Consider the following 17229-nt stretch of genomic DNA (forward strand, 5'->3'; position numbering starts at 1 on the left):
CCTGTGGGGTCTGATGCAAACTCCAAGTAGAGTGTCAGAAATGAGTTAAGTTGGAGGACACCCAGCTGATGTCTGGTGAATCAGAGAATTGTTTGGGGGTGAGGGGGGAAACTGGATACATTTGGTGACCAGAACTGAGAGTAGTAGAGGAAGAAACAGGAGTGTTTTTCCCACAGGAAAAATAGCCACAATTTTTAGATGTTAAAAAAGAACAACAGCCCCAAAAAGGAGTCACTTCTGTTAAGCCCCACCCAGATTTAACACCTAACCTAACTGCCATTTCAGCCTCTCCCAGGAGTGGGATTTTAAGCCAGTCAGTCTGGGATTTCCTGATGAACACTAGTGAGGTACTCTGCATAAGGACCCCAGCCCCTCCCTCTAAGGAAGGTGACCTTGCCTAAAACAATCCTTTCTTTTCTTTTGCTAATAACTTCCTTATCCTGCCCTATTTCTGCCTATAGAAGCCTTCCATTTTGTGCAAGTCCTTGGAGCACACTTCTGTCTATTAGATGGGATGCTGCCCAATTCATGGAACACTGAATAAAGGCAATTAGATCTTCAAATTAACTTGGTTGAATTTTTGTTCTCTGACAGTTTGGTGGCAGCGGGGGGACCAAAGGAGACTTCCAGTGGCTTTGGGGAACAACAAGAAACAGGCATGGTGCCTGAGAACACTTCATTCTCTTGCTGCTTCTGAGGGCCATTGGTCACTTCGTTTCAGTTCTGAGCTCCGCTCCCTGCATCAAGCTGGTGATCTAACTGGCTTTCCACATTTCCCTTCCACTGGAAAGCCCCGCCCGTGGTTCTATCACCAGATCCATGTTGGGAACCGCTTGGTGGCAGCTATAGTTCCCCATTTGTTTGGGATCAGTCCACAGTCCCTATACTTTCAGGTCTGCTGGTTCAATCCTTTTTCTAATCTCCAGATTCCACACAGGAAACTCTAGTGGTTATGGGTCAGAGTTGGACTGGGTCCAACTTCAAAACCAGACTGGGTCTGATTTGGGATTGGACTGGGTCCAATTTCAGCTGCTCTGGGCCTGACTTGGGCTGGATGGGTCCAGTGGGAGGCCTCAGGTATTAAGTATTAAATAAGGGCTAGTTGCTAATAATAATCTCAGAAGCCGAGCGGAAAAGATTGGTGGGGTGGGGTTGAGCATTTAAAGGCGGTTAGAGTGCTTGCCACTTTAAGAGGACTTCTGTGATAGGCAATCTGACTATCAATTTAGCTCCAAGAAACCCAAAGACCTGCTAGCTAAAAGAAATGGGATCCTTTATATCCAGAGATCCACCTCCCCACATGCTTGTCTATTTTAATGTCTGAGAACTATGGTCCCAGAGACTGCAGATATCTAACAAAATGGAAAAATTTTACTAAAAATAACCTAGAGTAACAATGGCCATTATGGGGAACATTCCAATTAGACAAGATCACTTATTTTGAAAATGCTCTTGAGAGGGGTGCCTGGGTGGGTCAGTTGGTTAAGCGTCCAACTCTTGATTTCGGCTCAGGTCATGATCTCACGACCCTGAGATCAAGCCCTGCTGCATCAGGCTCTGTACTTACAGTATGGGGCCTGCTTGGGATTTTCTCTCTCCCTCTCCCTCTGCCCCTCCCCCATTCATGCTCTCCCTCCCTCTCTCTCTCTCTCAAAATAAATAAACATTTTTTTAAAAGGGAAAAAAGTACTTGAGGGCAAGAGGGTCCAAGTTGAACACACAGAATGGGATGCTTACTTTAGTTGGTATGCAGACGTCTCCACAAGGTTTGAAGATTCCAAAATAGCCTCATTAAAAGACTTGGTTACAAAAAGCCAATGAAAAATTAAAGACACTAGAGGTACAGAAAACAAAAGACCACAGGACTGATGTAACTCCTACTGCTCCCTCATCCTTTTTCACCTGAAAACTCATGTTTTACTAATCTTATGTCTGAATATCCTTTCCACTCTTAAGAGACTATTGGACAGTTACCAGTTACCTTTTAAAATAAAACTACCTAGGGGGGGCCTGAGTGGCTCAGTCAGTTAAGGGACCAACTCTTGATCTCGGCTCAGGTCATGATTTCACAGGTGGAGCCCCACATTGGGCTCCACAATGACAGCTTAGAGCCTGCTTGGGATTCTTTCTCTCCCTCTCTCTCTGCCCCTCTCCTGCACATTCTCTCTGGCTCTCTGGCTCTCTCTCTCTCTCAAGTAAATAATACACTTTAAAAAATAAATAAAATTAAAATAAAATAAAACTACCAAGGCTGCAAATGAATTTCTCAGTTATCTTTTATCTCTTGGTCAACGACTGAACATGTAATGGCTGTAATTAAAGAAATTCCTAAATCTAGGGAGGAAGCCTGAAAGTTTTTTGAAGAATCTGAGTCCTTATCAGTGCCTATGACACCAAGATGCCAGGTCTTTATCAGCATGTAAACATGTGAAGCCTAAAAATGGATGCAGTCAGCAAGACAGCAAAACCCCATGGATGATATTCAAGCTCTTTGGTCTTCAACATCTCAGGGACTAGAAAAAGCTCATAAAATAGCAGCTGAGCTGTTACACATTCCTAGGTATAACTAAGCCTCTCCCTAAATCACCTCAATAACCATTAAAGCCTGAGGCGTCAAACCCATAGAAGACCTAATTGCTCAGGGTTAATCATTCCCTGTACCAGTTCCTGCAACAGCTACCCAGTCTTGCCAGTCTAGAAATCTAATGGACCAGGATGTTGATATTTTTCCAGGATTTGAGACCTATTAATAAGACATTTATTCCCCATCTCCCAGTCATTCCAAACCTGAACACCCCTTCGTCACAAGTTCTACCAGACTCAAAATGGTCCACTACTGTGGACCTCTGTTTAGCCTTTTTCAACATCCTTGGAGACCCCAGTAGCCAGTATCTATTTGCCTTACTTGGAACTATCAACACTATACCTGGACAATCATGCCTCAAGAGTTCATTGAGGCTCTTTCTCACCTCTCTAGAGCACTTCACCCAGGGTTAAGCACACTCCAGTTCCAAGGGAAATCAACCCTTTTACAATATATAGAAGACCTCTTGCTATGCTCAGCTACTAAAGAGGAATCCATAAAAGATTCCATTTATTTGCTACAGCAGTTAGCTGAAAAGAGACACAAAGTCTCTAAGAAAAAATTATAATTATCTCTAGACATTGTTCATTACCTGGGTCATTATCTAAGCCCTGGAGGAATTCAGCTGTCTCCCAAAAGAATTAAGTTAATCCAGGAATTTCTGTCAACCAGGTGACAGATTTGTGGATTACTAGGCTTGGCTTGTTACTGCAGCCTATGGACTCCTAAATTTTCTCTATTAGCTACCCAACTCTAGGAACTGACTAAAATTTCAGTCCCTGAACACTTTCCTTGGGAAGACAAACAGGAACAGACTTTTAGGAGACTAAAGCAAGAGCCTTAAGAACTGCCTGCCTTGGGGCCACCTAACTATCCAAAACCTTTCACCTTATTTGTGCAGGAAAGGGATAATCAAGCCCTGGGAATGCTCACACAAGAGCATGATAATAAATGTAGATCTATTGCCTCGTACAGTACACAACCTGATTGAGTTGCTCATGCCTATGTAGTTACCTTAAGGCTACAGTCACAGTTGCAAAGCAAGTAGAACCCTCATCAGATCTGACCCTAGGAAATGATGTTTCCTTGCAAACTTCACCCACTGTCCAAAGTCTTCTTAACTCAGAATTGACAACATTTCTTGCAAGTAAACTAACTTCCCATGAGATCCTTCTGCTTTCACCAATCTGTGTCTTAAACTTTGCAACACCTTTAGGGCGCCTGGGTGACTCAGTTGGTTAAGCATCCAACTCTTGATTTTGGCTCAGTGATGTCACAGTTCATGGGATCAAGCTCCATGTCAGGCTCTGTGCTATCAACACAGAGCTTGGGATTATCCCTTTTTCTCTTCCCCTTCCCCATTTTCACTCTCTTTCTCTCTCAAAATAAATAAATAAACTTAAAAAAAAAAAACTATTAAACTTTGCAACACCCTTAATCCTGCTATGTTACTACCTCTATCTGAAAGAGGCAAATCCATGACTACAGGGTATTAATGTCCCATTTTGTGATACCATGTCCTTATGGATGAGATACTCCTTTACTCCTGATCTAACCTTTGTGATGGGTCATACTGTAGAAATGAAAAAAATGGATTTCTAGGCTGGCTGTGCTGTTACTACCGAACATGACCTACTCGAAAGAGGAAATATTTCATAAGCTAAATCCATGCAACAAGCAGAGCTCCACGCCCTTTCCAGAGCATGCCAATTATCAGAAGGACAAACTTAAAATACTGATAGCCAGTATGCCTTGGGGGTCATCCATGAGTCAGGGATATTACAGAGAAAAAGGGGCTTTCTTATGTCCTCTGGGACTCAGTCAAAAATGTACAAGTAAATGATCTTCTTACTGCTATCCTCTCACCTCCTGAAATTGCTGTCATCAAAATTGAGGCTCATACTGAAAGATTGAACCTGAGTGTCAGGCAAATGCCCCAGCTGACTTTCATGCAAAGGCAACAGCAAAAAAGTCTATAAAGATTGTGGCACATATGGATGAAATCCATTCTGCTTCTGCAAAAAAAAAAAAAAAACAAAAACAACCCCTCATTGCCAGATTTTTCCATCCTAATGTCCTTGTAACATGGCAATAGTCTGCTCCGGAGTCAGAAATTAAGATGGGTAAGCAAGGGCTGTAAATTAAATGAACAGTTGGGGCCATGGGAAACCCAAGACAGCTGCTTGGCTCTTCCTGGATCCCTGACAAACCCCACTTTTTGGTTTTTGCATTACTAAACCCACCACTGGGCATTTAAGATGAACTCAAATTATGAATTGACATTGGGGGAGAGACTTCTATAAAATTACAAAAAGAGTCTGCAGCAATCTGACCTGCCAAGTCCATAATCCTAGAAAAACTATTTTTGTCTTCAAAGACCTCAGACCTCCTCCCTCTGGACCCTTTGAACACCTGCAGCTGGACTTCATTAAACTGCCACTTCATGTGGGTTTCAGTATGTTCTTGTCACTGCACTTGTGTGTTGTAGATTCCTTGAAGCCTTCCCCTGCTGCAAGGGTGATGCCCTCACAGTACAAAGACACTGTCAGAGAATTTGTTTCCCATTGGGGGATAGCTTCCACAATCTCCAGTGATCAAGTACCCATTGCCAAGTACCCATTTGACTTGACATATCATGTGAGGCTTAATGAAAACCTTGCCAACTTTTTGGAATTATCATTGTCTTTATCACCCTGACTCATCAGGCAAGGTTGGGAGAACTAATGGGATCCCCAAACTTAAAATTTCTAAACTTGCTGAAATAACTGGGCTCCCCTGGCTGACGGTATTGCCTTTGGTCTTCCTGACTGTTTGCAGCACCCCCTTTGGGAAACATAAACTCACTCCTCAGGATCTGGTCACCAGCAGACCAATGTCTTATACAACCTTCGGCTGATCCCTTGTTGTCTCATGCTAGTATGACCAGCTAATGTCTTTACTGTCTGATGCTTAAGCCTATCATCAACAGATTAAAGAAGACTTCCCTGATCCCAATTCAAGGGATCCTGTTGGTCAGTCTAGAGCCTGGTGATTGGGTACTCTAGAAGCATCATCAGAGGAAGACAACCCTTGAGCCCCATTAGAAGGGATCTTACCAAGTACTCCTGACCACTGACACTACTACAAAACTAGAGGGCATTGAGCCCTGGACACACATCTCACAGCTAAAGAAACCTCCACTTGAAATCTGGTCCTGTACAGATGCTGGAGACCTTCGAATCACATTGATGAGGAAGAGAAGTATCTGGCACCAAAGTAGACTGCTTCTACCCAAAACACTGGGTAGTCAACATTTCATAATTTGACTAAACATGAAACCCCTTCTTCTTCTATTTCTTTTCATTACTCTAACATTGCCCAGGAAAGATAATTCTATCATCTGTCTCTCCCAGTCCATTGCTAAGGGAGGCAAACTTTCAGATTTGTCAAACTGGATTTGTCATCATGCAAGAGACAAGAGACCCACTGGTCCTCCCTGTGACTAATTTCTCTTATATTCCCAATGTCACCACAAACTACAGTCGACCCCTGCTCAGAAGTAGACACATTTACCTATGTGAATCTTCATACATTTGCACCCCCACATTCCCATGATTATCAAGATCAGATCTGCCCCCACTCACCAAGAGATCTCAGCAGCAGCATCCATCTTTGTAAGGCATTTAGGATGACTTTTTATTTCAGGCTAGGTGATTCTCTTCCCATATGCACTAAAAACCTGACTGACCTCTGGTTTAGGAACAAATACAAATCAGACTATGACCAGAGACTTCTCCTTAACTCTTGGGGACATTGCAGATTCCATTGCTAAGACACGAGCTGCCCAGGAAAGATCCGTAGACTCTCTGGCCAAAGTCGTTCTTGATAACAGGATTAGCTTTTAGCTGAGCCAGGAGGTGTCTGTGCTGTGGCCAACACCACATGCTGTACCTGGATTAACACTTCTTGGGAAGCTGAAACTCAGTTACATAACATCACCGAGCAAGCCACTTGGCTTCAAAGGGTGACTCTTACTGCTGGGTCGTTCTCCGTTTTCCGATTAGTTGGGTCTCAGGAACCATGACTCCAAAGAGCACTCCAAACAGTGGGAATTAGCCTGCTTAGAATTTTCATAACAATCCCCCTGGTGTGTTCCAGTCTCTCAAAATCTCGAAATGCATGTTTATAGCTGCTAATCACCAAGCAAATGATCTCCTTAAGGCTGGAACATCAAAAAAGGGACAAAGAGAATGACTGGCTAAAAAATTGTGAGCCTCGAGTCATGACCTGTAAATGCCACAGAGATTCATGAAAAAAACAGGATCCACAAAAGCTTTGAGAACTACAGAGCACTAGCTGAGATTGGCACTAATACCTTATATTTTGATCACACCTCTCAGTTTGGCTGACAGTTTCATGAAAAGGAAGGGCATTGTTAAAAAGAAACAAATGGAGGGGTGTCTTGGTGGCTCAAACGTCCCACTCTTGATCTTGGCTCAGGTCACGATCTCACCATTTGTGAGACTGAGCCCTGCTTTGGGCTCTGCACTGACAGAGCGTGGGATTCTCTCTCTCCCTCTCTCCCTGCCCCTCCCCTCCCTGCTCACTTGTGCTCTCTCTCTCTCTCTCTCCTTCTCAAAATAAATAAATAAACTTAAAAAGAAAAAGAAGGAAACGGAGTCACTTACATTAAGTGCCACCAAGATTTAATACCTAATCTAATTGCAGTTTCAGCCTCCCCCAGGAGCGGAATTTTAAACCCATTAGTCTGGGATTTCCAGATCAGCACTAGTGATGTACTCTGCATAGGACCCCGTGCTTCCACCTTAGAAAGGAGACCTTGCCAGAACAATCTTTTCTTTTGCTGATAATTTCCTTGACCCAGCCCATTTCTGCCTATAAAAGCCTTCCATTTTATACAGCTCTTTGGAGCACCCTTCTATTTGTTAGGTAAGATGCTGCCCAATTCACGAGTCATTGACTAGAGCCAATCACACCTGTAAATTCACTTGGTTGACTTAAACTTCAAAGGACATGATAATCCGAAAAGATTTGATGCAGTCCCAACATCTTTGGGGCATTCACACATCTTTTTGGTTTTACCTTTCATTTATTTGAATTTGAAAATTGGATGGATAAGTTTATGTTATTGTAATTCAGTTCTTTAAAACCATTTCACCTTCCAAATGAACTCTGTCAAGAACATACCAAAGTCATGTGTTCCCAGCAAGATAGCCAAGTCCTCATAGTGACTGTCCCCTCCCAACATCCTGTCACTCCTGTGTCTTGTGAATTGGGATGCTATAGTCAAGTGGCACCAACTAAAGTTAATAGGGAAATTCAATCTTCAGGAAGTACAAAAGTGTGATTTCTAAAAATCATTAGAGAACAATCCTGTTGTTTTGACTCCTCCCTATGTCTAAGCTGCCTGGTAAACAATCTTTTACTGTAATATATAACTGAATTTCCAAAATTTAAACATTACTTCTTTTTCATGAACTGACTGTCACCGTTGTGGCAAACATCTTTACTCATGTTCACCATCAAAATGGAATAATTTTGCAAAATTCCTTACGCCTTTAAGAATTAGTCTTTAAGAATATATTTCTAAAAATAGAACTTATAGACACCTTAAAACAAAAGTTTTGCATCTATTTTTGAACTCTTTAACAGGCACCCATTGCTGACAAAAAAAACCAGCTTCACATGTATTTACTCAAAGAGAACCCATGACGTTATATCCACTCTGAGTACTGGGGTGGTCCTACCAGGTCACACCACCCTTTGAACAGCCAATTTATCCATAGAATCCATTGTTCCAAGAATGCTAGGAATATGATGAATGGTTGCCCCATCTTTTGAGACATTGTGTCTACCATAAAGCCAGGAGATTTCAAGTCTTACTTACTACACATACAATGTGTATATGTGTAACCTCATAGAATGGCTTGGCTTTCTCATTGCCGAGTTCAATACGCAAGCAGTAAGACCTTCTGGAACCTCTGTTCCACCCAGAACTTTAACTTCACCATGAGATGGTAATCAGATGATCAAATCTCAGGACATACACGTACCCGTTCCTGCAGCTCCTTTTTAAAATTCTCATCTTGAGCTTTACATGAGACCTTAGGGTCAACCAAAGGTTCGTCTGCTCTTTGCTTTTTCCACAACTTGGTGTTCAGGTACCAGGCTCCATACTTCATCTTCACATACTTTGGTTTATAAGAGTTCTACAGAAAATAACATAATTCCCAATTTCATTAGGTTTTTTTTATGTTTGTCACTTTAGTAAGTCTAAGATTTAGCTTATGAAAGCAGTAGGATTTTTTTAAGTTTATTTAGTTTGAGAGAGAAAGAGCGGGGGTGGGGGGTGGAGGCAAAAAGAGGGAGAGAGAGAATCCCAAGCAGGCTCCTTGCTGTCAGCACAAAGCCTGACATGGGGCTCGATCTCATAAATCATGAGATCATGACCTGAGCAGAAATCAAGAATCAGACGCTTAATGGACTGAGCCACTCAGGTGCCCTCAAAGCAGTAGCATTCATATTTAGCTTATGATTGATCCTTGCCAAAGTATTTTATGAAGTTTCTGTATGCTTTGACTTACAAAGGTATCATGAAAGTTTCATAATTGAGAAAATAATGTAATGGTTAAGCATGGCCTTTGCATTTAGACAAACCCGGGTTTAAATCCAGCCTCCCCTACTTAGTAGCTGTGAGTCTGTGGGCAAATTAGTTAATTTTTCATCTGCACAATGGAGACAATAGTATCCATCCATAGGGTTGTAGGAAACATTAAAGGAGAAAGTTATGTAAAGCAGCTAGAAATCATATAAAAATCACATATTTCACTGAAGGGATAATGACCTTAAACAATACTTAGTCAACCAAAATAATGAGTTATAGACTTACTATGAGCCCAGCACTGTGCTTAACCTTATAAATGCTATACTACTTTTAATCAAAATGCTATCCAACAACAGCAACAACAATAACAAAATTGCTATCTAACACCAATCTCTTGCCTCTGATTGAAAGAGAGAAAGAGAAGGGAGAATAGATGTCATTCCTTTCTTTCTCCCGTTCCTCAGTAGTGCAGGAAGGATGTAAAGAGATCTGTTGGATCATAGCCTGACAGTGTAGATGTAATACCCACAATGTCTCATAACAAAAAGGGGTCTGACTCTTCAGCAAGGCAAATATGAAACCACCAAGATTCTGCTCCTCTCTATTCTCACTCACATTTAAACCTGAGGCAGAGGGGCGCCTGGGTGGCTCAGTCGGTTAAGCATCCAACTTCAGCTCAGGTCATGATCTCGCGGTCTGTGAGTTCAAGCGCCGCATCAGGCTCCGTGCTGACAGCTCAGAGCCTGGAGCCTGCTTCGGATTCTGTGTCTCCCTCTCTGCTCCTCCTCCGCTCATACTCTGCCTCTCTCTCTCTCTCAAAAATAAATAAACATTTTTTAAAAATGTAAAAAACCTGAGGCACAATGTGTGGGTCATTCTAGAGTCAGGTCAGATTGTCTTTCTGAAGCAGAGAGGACAGGACAGTGCAGAGGGAGGGGAAATCCCTTCTCAGAGCTGGATTCAGAACTTTGATCCCTCTGTTTCAAGCATACTGTTGAAAAATTGCAACCACCTCACAACACTCCTTGTCTCCCTTCCCTGTGTCATTTCTCTTTCACAGTACAGATCATCATTTCATATGCTATATATTCTTCTCATTGCTTGTCTCACCTCTCATCTTTTAAAATGTAAGCCTCAGAGATTGTTCCCAGATACAACCCCCTGGGCATCTAGAGCAAAACTTATGACATAATAGGTGCTCAACAAATATTTGTGTTTTTTTTAATTTTTTTTAACGTTTATTTATTTTTTGAGAGACAGAGACAGAGCATGAGCTGGGGAGGAGACAGAGATGGGGGGAGGGGGGAGCGGGGAGTCACAGATTCTGAAGCAGGCTCCAGGCTCCGAGCTGTCAACACAGAGCCTGACCCGGGGCTTGAATTCATGAACCATGAGATCATGATCTTAGCTAAATCAGACGCCTGACTGAGCCACCCAGGCACCCCATTATTTGTTGAATGAAAATTGGGTTGCTCAAGTTTGGCATCATTGACACTTTGAGCTGGATAGTCCTTTGTTGGGGGGGTTGGGGAGAGGGCTGTCCTGTGCATTGTAGGAACTTTAGCAGCCTCTCTGATCTCTCCTCAGTAGATGCCAGTAGCACTGCCTCCCCCATATTGTGACAACGAAAAATATCATCTGCAGACATGGCCAAATAACCCCAGGTGGGAAGGGGGGCAAAATCACCCTCAATTGAGAATCACTGAATAAACGGAAGGCAGGAAGGAGAGAGAAGAAAAAAATTAAAAGGAGGGGATGAAATCTATAGTACAGATCTGAGTTCTGAAATATGTTATACTGTTGGGTGACTGGTAATCATTCAAGACTCAGCACAAACGTGATTTCTTCTGGGAGGCTTTACCTGAATCCCCCCCTCAGCCCATGCTTGGTGGAATTGATTACTTCTTCCCATGTCTTCTATGAACCATGACCGCATGCCATGACAGTTCATCATTTGCCTGTTGACCCAACTAAGCTGTAAGCTCCTTAAGTGCAGGAAACAGGCCTTCATGTCAGCTTCGTTTGTCCCCAGCACTTCTCGGCACACGGCAGTGGATACCCAGAAATGTTTGTTGAAGGATTGTACAGACAAATGGGTGGATTAACATCCGGGGCAAAGGGAGATGCGGAATAGAGGCACAGACTGCTGTGAGAGATCAGAAGTAAGAATAAAGTAATGTCAACCTGAAAAATCTCCATAGAAAAGCTGGCATATGACCTGTGTCTAAAGGAAGATATAAGAAGGTGGACGTGAAAGAGGGGCACTTCAGACAGAGAATACTGTGAGCAAAAGTAAGGTAGTGGGAAAGCTCAGAGTTTTAAAGACGAAAGAGGAGTGTAACAGGCCTGAGAGTATGTGGGGTAAAAAAAAAAAAAAAAAAAAAACATGGGGATTTCCACTTCTGAGAGGGACCAGATTTACCCCTCCACGTGCAACTACCAGAAAACAGGAATAAATATAAATATGAATATAAATGTAAAAGCTTATAAGACACCAGACATCAAAGAGCAAGGACAGGGATCCCTGACAGACAAGAAACAAACAAGGTAAGTCCCACAATTGTCCCAGCTCACTGTGTTGAGCGACTTTCCAGGCCACCGCACAGACAGATGCTCAGAGTTGAGGAGACAGAATTGAGAGTGCAGACCAAGGCGGTTACATTTTGCAGCAGAGGAACAGAATGTGAGAACTGCATAGAGAGGGAACTCCAGAGGTTTGTAGAGGGTCTCCCTCAGCACATGTAGGGGAGGAAACAACCTGAGCACAGGGACAGAACCAACCAAAAGGATTAGAAGAAACAGTGCCCAGCATGTACACAGAGCCAGGAACAGTGCCTGTTCCCTTCTGAGAAACCTAAAGATTCACAGGACACTGGGTAGAAGAGACTGAAGGGTCTTCCCGCAGTTGTAGAGAATTAGCTACGGACTGAACATCACTTCAACCCTTCCTAACAAATTTTAAAAGCCAAGACCCAAAAGGATCAAACTTTTCCAAATAACTTTAACTACATCCCAGAGCAAAACTCAAGTTTATAATAAAAATACCCTGCCCAAATAAGGTAAAATCCACAATGTCTGGCATCTACTAAAAAATCACCAGGCATACAGAGAGGCAAGAAAACATGATCCACAACGAAGAGATAAATCAATTCATGGCAACTCACATAGAACGGATGCAGATGTTAGAAGTGGCAAACAAGATCAAAAACAGTTATTATAACTGCATTCCCCATGTGTAAGATTAAGGAGAGACGTGGAAATGGTTTTTTAAACACTCAAGTCAAATTTCTTGAAATGAAAATTATAATGTATGAGATGAAAAACACACTAGACAGGATCAGCGGCTGATTAGACATTGCAGAAAGAACAGATTAGAACGTTTAAAGACAGCAGTAGCAACAGAAGAAAAGAAGAATCAAAACTGAACAGAAAAAGAAAAGCTTCACAGAGCAGCTGAGTTGGGAGACCACTCCATGCAGCCTAATTACACGTAATTGGAGTCCTTGGATGGGGCAGGGGAGGGGCTGAGACAAAAAAATGTTTGAAGGAATAATGGTCAAGATGTCTCCAAATTTGATGAAAACTATAAACCCATGGATCAAAGAGGTTCAACAAACCCCAAGCACAAGAAATGTATACCAAGGTGTATATAATAATCACATCACCCACCACCAGTGACAAAGAGAACATCTTTAAAGTCGCCACAGAAGAACACACATCCAGAAAGACAAAGACAAGGAGGGCATCAGGTTTCTCACCAGAAACAATACAACCAAGACAAAAAATAAAAATAAAGTACCAAAAAAAATAAAAATAAAAAACTGTGAACCGAGCATTCTATACCCACAAAAACATCTTTCAGAAGGAAGGCAGAATAAGGATATTTTCAGACACACAAAAGCTGAAGGGTTCAATCACCAGCAGATTGACACTAGAAGCAGTGTTAAAGGAGGCCCTCCAGGTGGAAGGAAAGTGATACCATATGGAAACGTATTTGAACTTTTACATAGTAACCCTCTGCCTGCCAGTCAAAAGTTCAATTTTGGCAATAACCACCACGGTTTATAGAGCCGTGGTTGTGCAACTATTGTACATACAGGGAATTGAGCAATTTGATTCAGCACAGATTCAGGACAAGCTGTGGTTCAGACCTCAGGTGTGATGGACATGATTTGCCTGTCCAGCATCACTTTGCATTTTACCTTTTAGAAAGATGAGGTTGGGGGTGGGTGCCTGGGTGGTGCAGTTGGTTAAGTGTCCAGCTCTTGGTTCTGGCTCAGGTCATGATCTCATGATTCATGAGTTCAAGCCCCTCATCTGACTCCACACTGTCAGTGCTTTGGACTGCTCAGGATTCTCTCTCTCTCTCTCTCTCTCTCTCTCTCTCTCTGCCCCTCTCCTGTTTGTGCTCATGCTCTCTCTCTCTCCTCTCTCTCTCTCTCTCTCTCAAAAAAAAAATAGAAAGATGAGGGGGAAATGGGAAATTTAAAGTGCTATTAGTGCTGGAATGCATAGTTTTCATAAACCTTATACAAGAGAACCAAGGATGGAAAACATCACCTTTGTAAAAACAGGTCAGCTGACTGTATTCAACTATAAAGGACAACGTTAATATGTTTATACATTAGAAATACAGCATCAAAGATTACATGTAAAAGACAGAGGGAAATTGGAGATAATATATTCTTTGGAGATAATATATAATTGGAGATTATATTCTCCTTTCTCATTCAGAGAAAGGAGCTTCTCCACTCTCACCACCACCCCCACCACCACTTAGCTACTTAAATCTGTTGTTGCACTGATACAATTTGATACATGTGTATATGCATTTGCAGCTGTACATTGTGTAGAAAACTAGAAAAGAACTTAAGAGTCCATACTTCTTCCCTTAGGAACACAGAATGTTTTTTCTCCTCTGTTTCCTTTTATCTTCACCAGCAAGAGGTATTGAAGAACTGAGCCATTTGTTAATAATCAGGCAACATGTGGTCAAGAGTAATGGTTTGTGGTCATTAAGACTCTCCCCAAAATTCAAGAATTCTTTACACAGAATAAACAACTTTCATGATCATTAATGGCAGCATTCAACTCTTGGATTAGTAAACATTCATATATATTCCCATCAACTGTTAGGATTTCAACATATAAAACACAACAAGAGAGAGGATGTCAACCTATAAACACATAGAAATAACAATGATTATTCAGTTATTAACAATAATGCTGAATGGCATGCCTTGTTTGTATAAATGGCTTTATTATATATATTAAATATTCATTGATTTAACAAATATTTATTAAACACCAAAAAAAAAATTTCAAGAATCCTACTCAAAAAAGCCAATGCCCTGCTGAAGTACCAGAAATCAAGAACATTTAAGGTTTTAATTCAACTGAGTTTTCTTGATTTTTAGACTTCTCCTCATTGGCAATTACCTGCAGTTTCCGGTGTTTCTGCTCATAGTCTAGTTTCTGGAAAAATCGTGGCTCCCGCAGTTTCTTTACCTCCAGAGGAACCTGGTTGAGTCTCATTGTGTGGAGCACATCATGGCTTGGTTTGCTCCAGTAGTCAATGTCAAACTGTTTCAGGATGAACTCTTCATCAATGTTTGAACTTCCCTGGAAGAATATCACATTGCATGAATCAAGGACAAATGGTGAAATTCTTCTTTAATCTAAGGGAGGCATTTGACTATGGCTAGAGAAGAGGTATCTTGAAAGAGAGGTAGAAAATGCTCAGTCAGCATTTACCAGAGACAAGAACTTCTGGGGCTCCGGAGGGCTTTGTCAGTGCATTAAGAGACAACTTAGGGGGCTCCTGGGTGGCTTGGTCGGTTAAGCGTCCGACTTCAGCTCAGGTCATGATCTCATGATTCGTGAGTTCGAGCCCCGCATCGGGCTCTGTGCTGACAGCTCAGAGCCTGCAGCCTGTTTCAGATTCTGTGTCTCCCTCTCTCTCTGCCCCTCCCCTGTTCATGCTCTGTCTCTCTCTGTCTCAAAAATAAATAAATGTTAAAAAAAAATTTGTTTAATAAATAAAAAAAAGAGACAACTAGCACCAGCCAGCATGAGTCCCTGAGCTGAGAAAAATTCAGTCGATTTAATCATAAGCAGACTTCTGAGTGCATAAAGAAGATGTGACAGACACACACACACACACACACACACACACACACACTGAAATAGTACTCAGCCATACAAAAGAATGAGATCTTGCCATTGGTGACAACATCAATGGATCCAGAAGGTATTGTGCCAAATGAATTGAGACAAACAGAGAAAGACGTATGATTTCACCTATGTGTGGAATCTAAAAAGCAACACAAATGAACAAACAAACGAGAAAACAGAAAGAGACCCATAAATAGAGAACAAATTGGTGGTTGTCAGAGGGAGGGTGTGGGGAATAGGCGAAATGGGTGAAGGGGACTGGGAAGTACAGCTTTCTAGTTATGGAAGGAATAAGTCATGGGGATAAAAGGTACAATATAGGAATATAATCAGTAGTATTGTAATAGCATTTTATGGTGACAGATGGTAACTACACTTGTGATGAACATAGCCAAATGTATAGAACTGGCAAATCACTATGTTGTACACCTGAAACTGAAATAAGATAAATGGATTCAGATAGAGGAGAGCAGCCAAGAGACAGAGAGAACGCCTAACAACGTTTTAGCACCTAGATCCAGCTATACCTGAAACTCCCTGGATGGTTCCCTTTCTACCTTAATCCAGTCTGAACTATATTTCAGTCACCTGCCAATGAAATAGTCCTAAATAATACACTGACTAAAACTGATTAATGTTCTAAAAAAGGGAAGGAAGATTGCAAATCCTAGAAGGCCTTAAATCCAGTAAAAACCTAAGGAATCTGTATCTACAGGGACTCAGGAACACAACCCAATAAGTAGGTTCTTAGAAGGAGGGAAAGAAAAGACTTTAATAACTAAGTCAAAAATCCATTTATGTCAGAAATACCTTTTGTGAAGGTTGTAGTTAAGCATAACTGCCCAAGTACTTAAATATAACTGAGAAAAACGAGTTGAAGAAGGAGTGAAGGACAGAAAGAAAGAAAGACATTGAAATAGAAAATAAAGATATGAAACAACAGAGTAGGGGAAATGAATAGTTATTAGCCAAAGTATACAAACTTTCAGTTATAAGATGAGTAGTTCTGGGAATCTAAGTTACAGCGTGGTGACTATAATTGACAATATTGTATTTAGACTTGAAAGTTACCAAGAGAGTAGATCTTAAATGTTCTCACTGCACTCAAAAAAAGGTAATTATATGAGGTGATGGATGTGTTAACTAACCCTGTTGTGGCAATTATTTTGCAATATGTGTGTGTGTGTGTAAAATTATCACATTGTACACCTTAAACTTACATGTTATATGTCAGTTATATCTCAATAAAGATGGCAAAGAAAGCGAGCCACTAAAAAGAAAGAAAGAAACAACAGCAATGTGGCATATAAACAATAAACATTTGAATAGGCTGCAAGTTTGCAAACTTTCCAGAAACATCATCTACAGGACACATTTCTATTACAAATGGTGACAGAGTCATAAAGATTCCTTTATGACTTTGATTATTTATCATATGTGAACACTGTTTTTTAGTAATAGTAACTCTGAGCTTGACTTTAATGTTTATTTTTGAGAGACAGACAGCAAGCGACAGAGGGGCAGAGAGAGACGGAACACAGAATCTGAAGCAGGTTCCAGGCTCTGAGCTGTCAGCACAGAGCCCGACGCGGGGCTCGAACTCACGAATCGTGAGATCATGATCTGAGCCGAAGTCAGACACTTAACTAACTGAGCCACCCAGACGTCCCGTGAGCTTGACTTTAAAAAGTAGGCTGGGGGCGCCTAGGTGGCGCAGTCGGTTAAGCGTCCGACTTCAGCCAGGTCACGATCTCGCGGTCTGTGAGTTCGAGCCCCGCGTCAGGCTCTGGGCTGATGGCTCGGAGCCTGGAGCCTGTTTCCGATTCTGTGTCTCCCTCTCTCTCTGCCCCTCCCCCGTTCATGCTCT

The 17229-nt window shown here is 41.7% G+C and overlaps 1 protein-coding gene across 1 annotated transcript in view; it reads right to left on the reverse strand.

Moving 5' to 3' along the window:
• FAM47E (family with sequence similarity 47 member E) overlaps positions 1–17229 on the reverse strand; it is a 33047-nt gene that overhangs the window by 1863 nt on the left and 13955 nt on the right. The window contains exons 5-6 of the mRNA XM_043556403.1: positions 14628–14810; positions 8638–8793 (exon numbers count right to left, since the gene is read on the reverse strand). Coding sequence (XP_043412338.1) covers positions 8638–8793; positions 14628–14810 — 339 coding nt within the window. The remainder of the gene's footprint in view (positions 1–8637; positions 8794–14627; positions 14811–17229) is intronic.

Source organism: Prionailurus bengalensis, chromosome B1 (assembly GCF_016509475.1).
Source record: "Prionailurus bengalensis isolate Pbe53 chromosome B1, Fcat_Pben_1.1_paternal_pri, whole genome shotgun sequence".
NCBI classification, from domain to species: Eukaryota; Metazoa; Chordata; class Mammalia; order Carnivora; family Felidae; genus Prionailurus; species Prionailurus bengalensis.